At 49.2% G+C, this 15,399-nt stretch overlaps 1 protein-coding gene across 5 annotated transcripts in view; it reads right to left on the bottom strand.

Annotated features, from left to right (window-relative positions):
* Nucleotides 1–15,399, bottom strand: part of ahr1b (aryl hydrocarbon receptor 1b) — a 217,215-nt gene that overhangs the window by 55,295 nt on the left and 146,521 nt on the right. For 4 of the 5 annotated variants that reach the window (XM_038788103.1, XM_038788107.1, XM_038788112.1 and 1 more), the window contains 2 exons: nucleotides 12,591–12,680; nucleotides 3,586–3,709 (listed from right to left, as the gene is read on the bottom strand). In XM_038788103.1, coding sequence (XP_038644031.1) covers nucleotides 3,586–3,709; nucleotides 12,591–12,680 — 214 coding nt within the window. The remainder of the gene's footprint in view (nucleotides 1–3,585; nucleotides 3,710–12,590; nucleotides 12,681–15,399) is intronic. The other variant, XM_038788110.1, reaches the window with a different exon arrangement.

The raw sequence follows: 15,399 nt of genomic DNA, 5'->3' as shown, positions 1-15,399 counted from the left end.
GAGGAAGGAGCAGTGCCAATGATTCAAAACAAACCTGTTGGACTTTAACCTTGTCTTGTAAGACTTCTTACTGTGCTGTAAAAGTGATAGAGAAACTGCTCCTCTAACGTGTGCCACTGCTGGCTGTCCTTGCAGAGTAAGCACCAGTGAATACCACTATACTGCTGCAAAGAAGGTCAATTGGCAATGCCCCATCTCTCCAGGCTGCTCTCATATATCTCAGGACAGCAGAACGTTCAAAGAAAATACAGCAGAATATGCCTGATCGACCCAGCGAAGGTTCAATTCTCTGAAACGGCCGAGTTAACTGATCTCAACAATTAATCTCAGTATTCCTGGGCTGGATGTTTGTTGAGGTGGCAGGGTTGCTTTGTAATCTGCTGCTCAGATTAAGTCAGAACTGGATTTTGGTACGATGCATCCCACAGTAGAAGAGGTCAATGACAGGAAGAACTCTGGCCTCATCTCTCTGAGATGGGGAGTGACCATTAGCCCCCCCCCCCCCCCCCCCCCCCCCCCCACCGAAGCTATTTTCATTGTAACAGGAGGGATTTGGAAACCTGCAGGGACCCCAGCAGGCGAGTCCATCTGTAAACCTTGGGGTGAACTTGCTGAGGTGTCGGGAGCTTTTTGACAAATTTCAACGGTCTTGTTATATCTCCATGCCTCCGCTGTAAACACATGCCCCGTCCATGCCTCCCATGTATTTTCCTTATCCACTCTTTCAGCATCCACCATGCACAGGACCAATGAGCCCAAAAAATAACACTGGCAAATCTTTGAAATTCTCCTGAAACTGTCAAAATGAGTGAACAGGTTTCGAAAATCTCTTTTGCAGAAAACTGCTGATCTTACAACCTCTTTGAAGTGATAACTAAACACAGCCTTTCATTGCATCAATGAATAAGGCTTTAATCCTTGCAACACCTCTTAACGTTGGTGAAATAAACAGTCAAGCAGATCACAGGAAAAGTACATCACAGAATTAGAAACCTCAACCTCATTAAGTGGTCATTCACACTGAGCTAAGGGCTGAGAGCGAGAGGGCTAAAGAAGCATGTGAAGGGTTTGAGCCGAAAGTCCCAGAGAATGGAGCCTTCTATATAGCACCTGTCTGCTTCCACCACTGCCTTGGGCCTACCTCGGGTGATGGCAGATCTGAACCAGGCCCACCCCATGACTCACGGACATACATGTATTCTGTGAAGGGAAGTAGGTGATAGGGTCAGAGACCCAAAATAGCACAATTGACAGTTCATTTTTTTTAAATTTAGAGTGTCCAATTCATTTTCTTCCAATTAAGGGGCAATTTAGCATGGCCAATCCACCCACCCTGCACATCTTTGGGTTGTGGGGATGAAACCCATGCAAACACGGGGAGAATGTGCAAATTCCACACGGACAGTGACCCAGAGCCGGATTTAACCTGGGACCTCGGCGCCATGAGACAGCAGTGTTAACTACTGCACCACCTTGCTGCCCGCAACTGACAGTTCATGATGCTAAGGAGAAGATGCAGCCCATTCTATTGAGACTATCTGAACGATTCACCTATTCTGATCTGAGCTTTAAATAGGCACATCATGAGGACATTTAGGAAAGTTTATCTGTAAACCCCCAGCTCAACCTTTGGGAAGAGGCCAGATGACCAAAATCGTAAGAATCTGATAGGAAATGGCGACTTCTGTCCCTCTCATTATAAATGTCTTTGATTGATCATTAATGATATTTAATCCAAAGAGATCCAAATGTGACATTGACTTTGCATGTGTGAAACTGCCAACTGTGGTACATTGAGATGTGACAGACATACAGGGTGCGATTCTCCGCTGCCCAGGCCGGGTGGGAGAATCGCGGGAGGGCCGCTCTGGCACCCCCTGTGATTCTCCCACCCCCCCCCAAAATGGTGTGTCGCGTTTTGCGACACGCTGCTTGGAGAATCGCGGGTCGTCGTTTTTCACGGCGACCCGCGATTCTCCGGCCCGGATGGGCCGAGCGGCCTGCCGTTCCCGACCGGTGCACGCCGGCGGCAACCACACCTGGTCGCTGCCGGCTTGAACATGGCGCAAATAGTGAGTATGGGGCCTGTGGGGGGCGGAGAGGGGATCGAGCACCACGGCCGTGCTCGGGAGGGGACTGGCCCGTGATCAGTGCCCACCGATCATCGGGCCGGCGTCTCAAAGGGACGCACTCTTTCCCCTCCGCCGCCCCGCAAGATCAAGCTGCCACATCTTGCGGGGCAGCAGAGAGGAAGACGGCAACCGCGCATGCGCGGGTTGGAGCCGGCCAACCTGCGCATGTGCGGCTGACGTCATTAGGCGCCGCCGGCCGCGTCATTCTCGGCGCGCCACCTTGACGCCAGCGTCAAGGCCCGGCGATTTACGGAACGCCGCTCCTAGCCCCCGGGGGGGGGCATAGGGGGCGAGGAGCGTCCTCCGATGCCGTCGTGAAACACTCCGGGTTTCACGACGGCGTCGGCCATTGTGGAGAATTCCGCCCACAGTTTTTGAACATGCACATGGGTCCATGCATTTCCTTCAACAGATGGTGTTTCAGCAGAAACAAATAATGGCCTGGAATAATTTTTAGAAGTACTTGAAGTGACCAATCCTTCCCCAAACGCCCCATTCACTTCAAGCACATTGATCAGGCACAAAATAATTCAGGAGTCATATATTTTCTGGATTTACAAATATTCCATGTTAATAATGAGCCCAAAAGAAACCCATTGTCCTGCAGAGAAAACTTTGAGGATCTCTTTAACTATTACCAATGCCTGGAAGACCAAATCATTTTGATCATCGTCCGGGGTCATGTAAAAGACACCAAGTTTTACAAGATTATCAGGTAATATTAACCCTCCCTCCCTTTCCCATTCCCAATGTCTCACACTCACAATCATTCCCCTGATCTTTATTCCACCTATCCTTCCTCCATTCAAGTCCTCAGCTGTTCATGCTGGTGCAGTGGTTGTATTGCCTGACCAAAGGTCTGGGCTACTAATCCAGGAAGAGTGAGTTCAAATCCCGCCATGAGATCCTCGTTTAAGGATTTGGAAATCAGCTGATGAAAATTCTGGGAACAAATGGTCAGTATTGACAAAGATTGCCTTGAAACGGTCAGACTTTTATAACCCAAACTGATTCACCGACAACCTTTTGGGGTGGGAAACCTGCAGTCCATCTCCATCGAGTCAACATGTGAACAATTTCACATGAACTTGGGTTGAGTTTCATTTGCCCTCCAAAATGGTTGAACAAGCCACTCAGCTGAAGTAGAAAAGCCCAATGCCAGTGGCACATGGCAGTTTGGAAGAGGTGGTAAATGCCGACATTGCCAGTGATGCTTACACCCCAAGAATAAATTTTAAAAGAATATCCCACTCCCCTTCTCATTGTTCTACCTCAACCACCCCTCCCGCACCGCTCCATCTCACAGCTTTTAAAACCCGAAATGCAGCATTCTCTAAATGTCCCCGTTTGGTTGGCCTCGTCTCCGACTACTCTTTTGCAATATGGACTTTATCCAAAAGATCGCGAAAGAAAGAAAGATGAAAGTGTGAAGAGAAATATTTCCACCACTTGCCTGCGAGAGTTTTCTCTGCCTCGGTCATGGTTGGCGGGTTCAAGGCCCAGTGAAGGTTCCTGCGAAATTCCTGCTGGTCTTCAGTATGAATCAGTTCAAACACACTTTGGTGCATGACATCAGTCTGACAATACAAAATACATCAAACCCTTCAGATTGATGAAACAAGCTTAGCGCGGACTCATTCTCAAACATTAGAAGCTAACAGATAGGAGTAGGCCATTCGGACTCCACACCTTTCTCCGCTGTTCACCGAGATCATGACTAATCTTTAACTTGAACTTCATCTATCTCCAGCTCCCCAAGCCCCTTAATTCCCTAACTACCCAAATATCTATCGTTCTTCAGCGTGACCATACCCAATCATTGAGCATCCAAAATTTCAAAGATTCACCATCCTCCGAGTGAAGACATTTCTCCTCAGCTCAGTCAGAAATAGCTGACCCTTTAGATTTAGAAGATTTAGAACAGTACAGCACAGAACAGGCCCTTCGGCTCTCGATGTTGTGCCGAGCAATGATCACCCCACTTTATTCTGAGTTGATGATCCCGATCTAGGTTCTCCAGCCAGTGTGTGTGTGTGTGTGTGTGTGGGGGGGGGGGGGATTAGGGGACGGACGGACATTGTCAGCGTCAACTCTGCCAAACAATCTAAGAATTTTACACATTTGAATGGGATCACCACTCATTCTTCTAAACTCCCTGGGCGAGCTCTGCTCAATCTCTCCTCATAGGATGGCCTTCCCTCTCCTCCTGAATCTCAACATCAGATGGCCTTCATTGCAATATAGTTGGAAAGCATTTTATTTTGCAATTAGGTGCCACACAAAAAAGGCTACTTAATAAGAAAAGAGCCCATGGTGTTGGGGTAGTACAGTAGCGTGGATGGAAGATTGGCTAACTGATCTAAGGCAGAGGGTTGGAAAAAGAGGGCATTTTCAGCATGGCAACCTGTATCTAGTGGAGTGACACAAGGATTCATGCTGGGGCCACAATTATTTACACAATATATATTAATAACTTGGACGAGGGACGTGAATGTGCTATTGCCAAGTTTGCAGATGACGCAAAAATAGGTGGGAAGGTAAGTGGTTAGGATGGTACAAGGAGTCTACAGAGAGATATCGACAGGTTAAGTGAGTGGGCAAAAACTTGGCAGATGGAATACAATGTCGAAAAATGTGGAGTTATAGAATTTATAGTGCAGAAAGAGGCTATTCGGTCTATCGAGTCTGCACCGGCCCTTGGAAAGAGCACTTTGGTCAGAAAAATAAAGGATCTGAATATTATTTAAATGGAGAAAGACTGCAGTACAGAGGGATTTGTGGGTTCGCATGCATAAATCACAAAAAGCTAGCATGCAGGTTTAGCAGGTAATTGGGAAGGCAAATAGAATGGTGGCCTTTATTTCAAAGAGAATGGAGCATAAAAATGGAGGCGTCTTGCTGAAACAATGCAAGGTACGAGTTAGACCACACCTGGAATACTATGAACAGTTTTGGATGATTTATCTAACGAAACACATGCTGACATTGGAGGCAGTCCAGATAAGGTTTATTAGGTTGATCCCGGGAATGGAGGGATTTTCTGATGAGGAGAGGTTGAGTAGGTGACTTTATTGAGGCATAAAGGATTCTTGGTGGCTTGACAGGGTGAAGACTCAGAGGTTGTTTCCTCTGGTGGGAGGGTCTAAGGCCAGAGGGTATAATCTGAGAGTAAGGGGTCGCCCATTTAAGGCAGAGATGAGGAGGAATTTCTTCTCTCAGAGGGTAGTGAATCTGTGGAATTCTTTGATGCAGAGGGCTGAAAGGCTGGGTCCTTTAGTACGTTCAAGGCTGAAATAGACAGATTTTTAATTAGAAAGGGATCAAGGGGTATGGGGATCAAAGGTTATGGGGATAAGGTAGGAAAGTGGAGTTAGGGATTATATCAGATCAGCCTTGATCTCGCTGAATGGCGGAGCAGACACAATGGGCCGAATGGCCTACTTCTGTTCTTCGGTCTCGTTGTTTTATCAAATCAGAAGAGCCTTACACTTTCATGATGGTGTCATCAGACACATGCATTATGATATCTTTTGTAAGCATTTTACATTCTGCATTGGTAAAACAAGGAAAAACAGTCTGCCAAGGACTTTCCCAAATGATTAATGTCCTCCACTTCAACTTGGAAAGCACCTGGGGCGGGATTCTCCGACCTCCTGCCGGGTCGGAGAATAGCCGGGGGCCGGCGTCAATCCCACCCCCGCCGTGTCCTGAAGTGTCCGGCACCGGAGATTCAGCGGGGACGGGAATCGCACCGCGCCGGTCGGTGGCCCCCCCCCCCCCACCCCCCCCCCCCCCGGCAATTCTCTGGCCTGCGATGGGCCGAAGCCCCGCCGTATGCTGGTCCTGCCAGCGTGGATCAAACCACCTACCTTACTGCCAGGACCAGGCGGCGCGTGCGGGTCCTTGGGGGGGGGGGGGGAAGGGGGGGGGATCTGTCCCTGGGGGGTGCCCCCACTGTGGCCTGGCCCGCGATCGGGGCCCACCGATCGGCGGGCGGACCTGTGCCGTGGGGGCACTCTTTTCCTTCTGCCTTCGCCATGGTCTTCACCATGGTGGAGGTGGAAGTGACCCCCTCCCCTCCGCATGCACGGGGATGACATCAGCAGCCGCTGATGCTCTGGCGCATGCGCGGACTTCCGCCGGCCCGCGAAGTCCCTTCGGCCCGGCTGGCATGGCGCCAAAGGCCGTTCCCGCCAGCCGGCGGAACGCCAAGCACTCTGGCGCGGGCCTAGCCCCTCAATGTTAGGGCTTGGCCCTGAAAGGTGCGGAGACTTCAGCACCTTTGGGGCGGCCCGGCGCCGGAGTGGTTCACGCCACTCCATCCCGCCGGGACCCCCCTCCCCACCGGGTAGGGGAGAATCCCGGCCCTGAACTGTGAAATTGGCATCTAGTTACTTTCCAGTTAAAATGCCTTCCATTAAAAATAATGGTGATTCCTAAACTATTTGAGTAGGAAAGGGACAGACACCCTGGGCGGTATTCTCCACCGGCGGATTTCTTTGTTTTGCCGGTGCCCAGGGGTTTCCCGACGGTGTAGGACTGCCCCACAATGGGAAACCCCATTGACCAGCCGCCGTAATGGAGAATCCCGTCGGCGGGTCGGAGCACAAATGTGGCGGGGCGGGGTGGAGAATCCAGCCTCCTGTTACTGGGAAAATTGGATCAAGGGAATTTTTTTCTCTCTCTCTCCTCTGTGGTATCAATAGTCATCATATTCCGATTAGTTTTTTAAAAAACATTTTATTAAGGCATTTATGGTTTTATAATAACAAAAGACATAAGTACAGATATAAACATAGCTCACCCCTCCATCTCCCACAGTTCTCGCCCAAGCTAGACCGACATAGTCTAACTCCCTCCACCCTACCCCACCCCTTGCTCCCTAACCTGCTCCCTCTCCTTTAGTGAATCTGCTGACGGTTCAATTTCCTCCGAAGAAGTCGATAAAAGTTTGCCACCTCCGGATGAACCCTGATGATGAACCTCTCAGGTGAACTTGATTCTCTCAAGCCTGAGAAACCTAGCCATGTCAGTAACCATACCCCTGTTTTCGGGGGCTTCGGGTCCTTCCACACTAGTAAGATCCGTCTCGAGGCAAAGGCCAAAATATCAGCCTCCCTCGCCCCCTGGACTCCCGCGACTTCTGACACTCCAAAAGCCGCCACCTCTGGACTCGGTGCTACCCTCACCTTTAACACCCTGGACATGACATCTGCAAATCCCTGCCAGAATCCCGAGCTTTGGGCATGCCCAAAACAGGTGGACATGATATGCGGGCCCTCCTGCACATTGCCCACACCTGTTCTCTTCGCAAAAAAACCTGCTCATCCAGGCCACCGTCGCGTGTGCCCGGTGAACCACCTTGAATTGTATCAGGCTGAGCCTGGCACATGATGAGGACGTGTTGACTCTGCTCAGGGCATCCTCCCCAGACCCGCCTCTAACTCCTCCTTTCCCAACTCATCTTCCCATTTACGTTTTCTCTCCCCTATCTGGGTTTCCTCCCACTCCATGAGTTAGAACATAGAACATAGAACAGTACAGCACAGAACAGGCCCTTCGGCCCTCGATGTTGTGCCGAGCCATGATCACCCTACTCAAACCCACGTATCCACCCTATACCCGTAACCCAACAACCCCCCCTTAACCTTACTTTTTAGGACACAACGGGCAATTTAGCATGGCCAATCCACCTAACCCGCACATCTTTGGACTGTGGGAGGAAACCGGAGCACCCGGAGGAAACCCACGCACACACGGGGAGGACGTGCAGACTCCACACAGACAGTGACCCAGCCGGGAATCGAACCTGGGACCCTGGAGCTGTGAAGCATTGATGCTAACCACCATGCTACCCTGCTGCCCAGTTCTTTGTAAATTTCTGCAACCTTCCCCTCCCCCACCCCGGTTCTAAAAGCTACCTGGTCCTGTAACCCCTGTGGCAGAAGGAGCGGAAAGGTAAAAACCTGCCTTTGCATAAAATCCCTTACCTGGAGATATCAGAACCCATTCCCTCTCGACAATTTAAACTTCCCTTCCAGATACTCCAGACCGGGAAAGCTCTATCAATAAACAGATCCCCCAGCCTCTCAATATTTGCTCTGCTACCTCCAAAACCCCCCCAATCCATCATCCCCGGCACAAACCGGTGATTACCATAGATTGGAGCCCACACCGACGCTCACTCTACTCTCATATGCTTCCGCCATTGCCCCCAGACTCTCAGGGTCGCCACCACCACTGGGCTTGTGGAGTACCGGGCCGGCGAGAACGGCAGAGGAGCTGTTACCAATGCCCCAAACTTGTGCCCTTACATGATGCCGCCTCCACCCGCTCTCACACTGACCCCTCCCTAATTACCCACTTCCTAATCATGGCTATATTCGCCACCGAGTTGTAGTTCCTAAAGTTCGGCAGTGCCAGCCCTCCCTCCCCTCAGCTCCATTCCAGCAACACTTTCTTCACTTGCGGGGTTTTACCCGCCCACAAAAACCCAGATATCACCCTGTTCACCTGCTTAAAAAAGGCATTTGGAATAAAAATAGGGAGACACTGAAAAAACAAACACAAATCTTGGGAGAACCATCATCTTTACGGTCTGTATCCTCCCCGCCAGTGACAACAGGAGCATGTCCCACCTCCGGAGGTCCTCTTTCATTTGTTCCACTAACCGGCCCACAGATTTAATTTGCGTAGCTGCTCCCATCTCCTTGCTACCTGAATACCCAGATAACGAAAACTCCCTCCCACCACCTTAAACGTCAACTCCCCCAGTCTCCTCTCCTGCCCCCACACAAATTTCACTCATACTCACATTCAATTTGTACCCCGAGAACCGGCCAAATTTTCCCAAGATCCGCATAATCTCCCCATCCCCCAAACGGGTCGGAAATATATGAGTAGATTGTCTGCACATAGTGAACCCCTGCATTTCACCCTCCCCCAGGCTAGCCCCTTCCAGTCCTTTGACGCTCTCATTGCCATCGCAAATGGTTCTATAGCGAAGGCAAACAACAGCGTGGAGAGGGGACATCCTTGCCTCGTTCTCCCAGTGCAATCTAAAATAGTCCGAGCTCACCTGGTTTGTCCGCGCGCTCGCAATCGGTGCCTGGTACAGCAACCAAACCCAGTCAATGAAGCCCTGCCCAAACCCGAACCGTCCCAGAACCTCCCAGCGATATTTCCATTCCACCCAATCGAAGGCCTTCTCTGCGTCCATAGCAACCATCACCTCCGCCTCCCTACCGTCGGAGGGCATCATAATCACATTCAGGAGCCTTCTAACATTGACTGTTAACTGCCTACCTTTAACAAATCCCGTCTGGTTTTCCCCTATCACCCCCAGGACACAGTCCTCTATCCTCGAGGCCAGGATTTTGGCCAGCAATTTGGCATCAACATTTAATAGGGAGATTGGCCTGTATGACCCACATTACTCTGGGTGCTTGTCCCACTTCAGGATCAATGAATTCGAAGCCTGTGACGTTGTTGGGGGAAGAGCACCTCGCTCCCTTGCCTCATTAAATGCCCTCACCAGCAGCGGGCCCAGCATCCCAGAGAACTTCTTGTAAAATTCTACTGGGTAGCCGTCCGGGGAGGGGTTGCTAAGTGCCAGGCTGGACTCGTCCCATGGAGTGGGAAGGGTGGCCATCAGCTCTCCTAAGTTCTCCCCCACTCTGTGGACACTGCGGAGTGTTGCCACGGTGACACTCATTGCCAGCGCCAATCTTCTGCGCCTGTAGCCTCTGGTACTCTTCCAATCATCTATGGATCTGCTAGAGCGATGCTGACATCTCCCTCAGAATGTTCCGGCTTCTCCCGATTGTCTCCATCAGCTCCGGGTAACCCACTTCCACAGACGCAGCATCAGCTGGGACCCGGTTTGGTCCTGGGATCCAGCAGCCCCCTGACTGCTGCCTCGCCTGGAAGTTCCTACCTCCACCTGATGTACATCAGCAGCAGTGTGATGCACACCAGATTGTGCCTCAGAAGCCTGATCACTAATATTTCCCACCGATGTGTGTGTCTCTGCGCTGGTGGGGGGTGGGAATGACAGCTGTGCTGCACCACGGTTGCATCCTTGCCGAGTTCTCGTCTGAGGTGTTCTCCCCGGTGTCAGGAGAAGGGGTCATCCAGGATGGGCAGGCGCTGTCGACTCGAGGATCTGCGGGAGAATGGACATTTGGTGAGTGGGAGGAATGGGTCAGCCAGTAAGGCAATAAAAACTCACATTTGACGGGTCCCCCGGGTGGAGCCCGGTGGTTCCTCACCTCTGCATCGTTCACAAGCCTCCGCATGGGTGACCACCCAGTCCTCAGCCACCCGTTCCTCGAAGGAGGTGAGGATTCTTATGTCTGGCACCCCTCCGCTAGTCTGGCGAGACACAGAGGGGGCGTTGTTAGCCACATGTGTGGTTCGCAGTGGTGGGCGAGGGGGTGTGAAGTTGGGGATGGGGGGGAGGGGCAGGGGTGGGATGAGGGGGAGAGAGGAGGGAGGGCTGGGGGTTGCTTGGAGAGTTGTGGGGTGGATGCTTCCATGGGGGCGGAAGGGTGATGAAGGGTTGGTTGGGGGGGGGGAGGCGCAGGTGTGAGCCTTTGGTGTCTACTCATCCATGCTGCCTGGTGTAGGTCGTTCACCTTCTTTCTGCACAGCTGGTGAGTCCTCTTGGTCACACTGTTTGAACTTACGGCAACCACTACCTCATCCCAGGCAGCACTGCCTGCCCTATGGTTCATCCTCCAGAAAAGAGGACACCCCTCCTGGCCTCCACCGCATCCAGGAGCCTCCACAGGTCAGCGTCCCCGAACCTTGGGGCTGGTTTCCTCGGCGTCATTGTTGTGAGCTGGCTGAGCAAGTGCAGTTTAAGTGCTGCTTGACCTTGTTAGCTGGGGGCTGGTGAGCGTGGTCCCGGCGAATCGGCTGGCGAACCTTTATTTGTGGTGAGAGGCCCGTGAGGCCTCGCTAAGTGGACCAAAAAACGTTGCATTGCCGGCCTCGCTGGGCCGAGTGCCAGGAAGCTCGCGGCAATTCCCACTCGCTACCACAGTTTTTACTGAGAAATGCGCCCTAAGGGTTGCAGTGGCAAGGGAGTCTGGGGCCTGTGACCCGGTAAGGGGCCTGACCCCTGTAACTCAGCCCAGGAGGTTTGCAGGTCTGTAGAAAATCAATAAACTTCACACTCTCAGTTTCATAACCAAATACCATTAAACTAAAATTATATGTGGCATTATTAACGACTTATGCAAATATTTCAACCATAGAAAGCCTTGGAGAAATCTGTAATTAATTTAAGGCCAGCAGGAGGGAATATGTAGGGCATTCCTGTTGCTGCCACTGAGTTACATTTCACCAGCAATGGAAACTCCAGTCAGGCTAATTTTTATTGCTCAAATAAAAAGCATGCGGATGTACATTATTAAAATCCAGTCTAGTCACTCACTTAAATATTGGAAAACATGAGCGTCAGGCAGCGCAAGGCTCCTCTGAAGGCCGAAATTGAACAGGAAGCAGAAAGCTTCAGTTTCGACTCTAATGTAAAGGATGGTATCCTCAACCAATGACTACATATTGTTTTTAAAACATAGAAGTTGCAGATATTTTAAATATTAGACAGTCACAGATTTTGATTCACACATCGGAAACATTCAGACACCCAGTCACGCCCAAATCATGCCGACAAGTGACATTCTCAATCTAAGAGGTGGCCAACATCCAGATAAGGTCAGGGTTGTGTGTCTGAAACTGCTGGGTTAGAAAGAAAGGGGACAGAAATGGGTAACCCGTTCAACTCATAAGAGTCATTCAGGTTCTTTTGTTTCGGGAACGACACTGCCGAACTCCCAACTCTGTGTCTCGCCTATCCGTCACTGAATTTTAAGCAGTCACAATTTAATTGGGTGTGACAGCTGCCTGAAACGACAGAATCAATCAATTCATCGTCTTCCTTCTTGAAGTTTCTCCCCTGAAGATATGGACAAATGCTCACGCGTACAGCACTCAAGTTGGACTGATTTGAGCTAATTCTTTATGTGGATACTAGGATACAAATGTGGGGTCATCGTAAGAGAACATGATCTGTCCTTACCTGGTGCATAAGCATGCGCCACAAAAACATAACCGCATACCAGCATGGGGGTATGCAGCCCTTCAGTGTGGTTATCACATAATAATCAACAGTGAGTAACATGGCTGATTCCTCCTTTCTCCAGCCCATGGCCAACTCTTATACATCAACGTCATTTCCTTCTGAGAGCAGGAAATGCCGTACAGGCCAGAGCTCACACTTTGCTCCATTCCACTCCCTACAACACACCTATCCAGCAGGACATGCATCAGGGAGATCTAACTGTTAACGACAGTTTCTTTTTCAGTAATTCCTATTCTTGCCAAGTCATCAAAGACTCGCTCTTTAAACTAGACGGAATACAAGAGTAGTTTCTGTGACATTTTGCTACTAACCTGGTGAAATCCCAGATAATCCTGAATTGTATGAGAAACATAGAAAATAAGTCCATCTGCTGTGACAACCAGGACAAACCCATTCAGAGCCTAGAGGAGAAGCAAAATGGAAATGGACATTAGTCACCAGTGCAAACTGGAAAATAATGATCTCAGAGAAACCACATCAGGTGTGTGCATCAATCCAGTTTGGCCAGTAAAGATGTGGATGAGAAGATTGGGAATAAGGTAGATTCACCAACTGCAATATGTCAATCTGAGACCTTCCTTCAATATTGGTGAACCTAAATCAACATTGAAATTATGGTTAAATTCACACTCAATAACTCAGTCTGCAAGATGGTATTTGCCAGCTCACTGATTAAAGTAAAGCCTCAATTCTTTTATTCAATGCAGGATTATTAGGGATCATAAATACAGTATAATATCACACAGGGAGACTAGTGTCAAACTTTTAATTAATTCATTAATTTATTTTAAATTTAGAGTACCCAATTATTTTTTCCAATTAAGGGGCAATTTAGCATGGCCAATCCACCTACCCTGCACATCTTTGGGTTATGAGGGTGAAACCCACACAGACACGGGGAAAATGTGCAAACTCCACACGGACAGTGACCCAGGGCCGAGATTCGAACCACTTTTCGAGATCAGCAATGCTAACCACTGTGCCACCGTGCTGCCCTGGAACACTAGAGTCAAACTTTACTTAAGTGGCGAGGGAGAGAGACGTAACACGACCCGTGGACAAGTGACCATGACTAAGATATCACTGATAATAAGGATTGATTTAACACTCGGAGCATTGGGAGAGCTAACTGCTCAACTGAATAAAAAAGTAACTGTCCCGGCTCCAACGCTAGGTTTGAGTCCTGATGTTTTTGCATCTTCTGGTGAAAGGTTCCAGAGTCCAGTGGATATGGTAACTCCCGAAACCACATTTACAGAGAATGAATGGGTTGCAGCCTATGCATACAAAGGAGATAATTAATTTGGGTGCATACACAAACAGAGGGTCATGTCAACACCCAGGTGATGCATTGAGAATGTCTTATTTAAGCAATGAGTATTCTGTTGTTGGATCTTAACCTCAAAGACGCACAACTAGATGATCACCATCTCATGTTCTGGGCTCACCTTATCAAATAACTTGAAACCAAGACTAGTAAATTCAGCAAGGGACCAGAATTTACATCTCCCGGTAAGATTCTTAAAGGGATTGGCAGATCCTGGGAGGGCATTTACCCTTGCTGGAAAGGGTTCAAGATCTCAGGAAAATAGGTCAGTTTTTCAGGGTTCAAAAGAGGAGAAGTGCCTTGACTCATGGACATAGAACATACAAGTTGTGAATCTTTGGAATTATCTACCTTCGAAGAGTTGTGAATTCTCTTCTGCTGAGTATATTCAAGAATAAGATTGATAGATTTTTGGATACAAAGGGAATATGGGAGTAGTGCGGAAGGTGGAGCCGAGATACAGCCATGTTCTGATTGAAAGATGGGACAGCCTCGAGGGGCCAAATGGCCTATTCCGATTATGTTCTTTTTTGAGGCACAAACTGATAATCCAACTCAATGTTGGCCACACAGTGGAGAAAATTCCTTCTGTAGCATTCTCCTTTGATAATAGAACACTTGCTTCTCGGCTCAAGCCGCCTCCTGGGCGTTGAGCCATTCCAATGCCACAGAGGAAGTGCAGCATTGATAGCCGAGTCACCCTTCAGTTAAGAAGTAGTGCTTCAGGCGAATCTTAAATGATCCCAGGGAACTATTTGACAATGACTTTGCCATTCGCCCGTTCCACATCAAAATTCCCTCCTACAAACAACGCCACCAAAACGAGAGCTACAGGTCATACATCCCACCAGACTTCGAAACTCATTCACCTGAACCTGAAGGGCTGTGAGACATTTCAGAGAGGCTCGAGAGGATGAAAGCGTTTCCTCTCTTCCATCCTCACCAATCAATGAGTCTTACTGAATTCCAATGCAATGGGCATCAGCAATTGTGCAACACCCAGGTACCAGCTCCCAGGAATGAACCGAGTGAAGGTCAATCAAAGGGGACCTCATTGTGGCCAATGACCACAAACAATATTCAAACACAATGCTTCTCAAATCAAGCCAGAAAGTCCTGAAAATACTCAACAGAAGAGGCAATAAGGGTGGAGAGAGAAACAGTCCATGACCTTTCCTCTGAACTCAGTGTAGCTCTCAAATGTGTTTGGTGGAAGACCTCATTTTCAACCGCAATAGTATTCATGGGCATCCATATAAATTATACTACACAATACTCAGAATACTTGTGTGAACTTGGAATTTGGTGCACTTCCTACATTATAACAGTGATCAAACTTCAAAAGTACTTCACTGACTTGTGCCTTGGGGCATCCTGGAGTTCTGAAGGGTGCTACAGCAATACGTCGGGCACTGTTCTCTCAGAAAGCGGCCAGCTTGGCATGGCTCAGAGACTAACGGTTGTATCTTTGGAAAACTGCACCACATGAGCATTTATCAAGTGAAGTTTGGTGTTTGGGCGGTAGCTTATAGGGAAGGAGAACTTTCAAAGCAGACGCGAACACGGCTAAATTGTGCCCTTTCAATCTGTGAGCATACCCTGGCTGATCTGCCTTGCTGACATTATAAAAACTGGAGATCCATGAGTCACAAAGCTTTTGACATTCAAGTGTGCCCCATACTGGCAAAATAATTTCTTTCATCCTGGGCTGCGCCCTGGCGCAAAGTTCAATCGCAACAATTCTTGCAGTAAAAATAACAGACCTTTGCAAAAACTGAGCATGGGGAAGAGAA

This window comes from Scyliorhinus canicula, chromosome 2, assembly GCF_902713615.1.
Source record: "Scyliorhinus canicula chromosome 2, sScyCan1.1, whole genome shotgun sequence".
Classification (NCBI taxonomy): domain Eukaryota; kingdom Metazoa; phylum Chordata; class Chondrichthyes; order Carcharhiniformes; family Scyliorhinidae; genus Scyliorhinus; species Scyliorhinus canicula.
The sequence above is the reverse complement of the archived record's forward strand: the minus strand, read 5'-3'. Positions and strand labels throughout refer to the sequence as shown.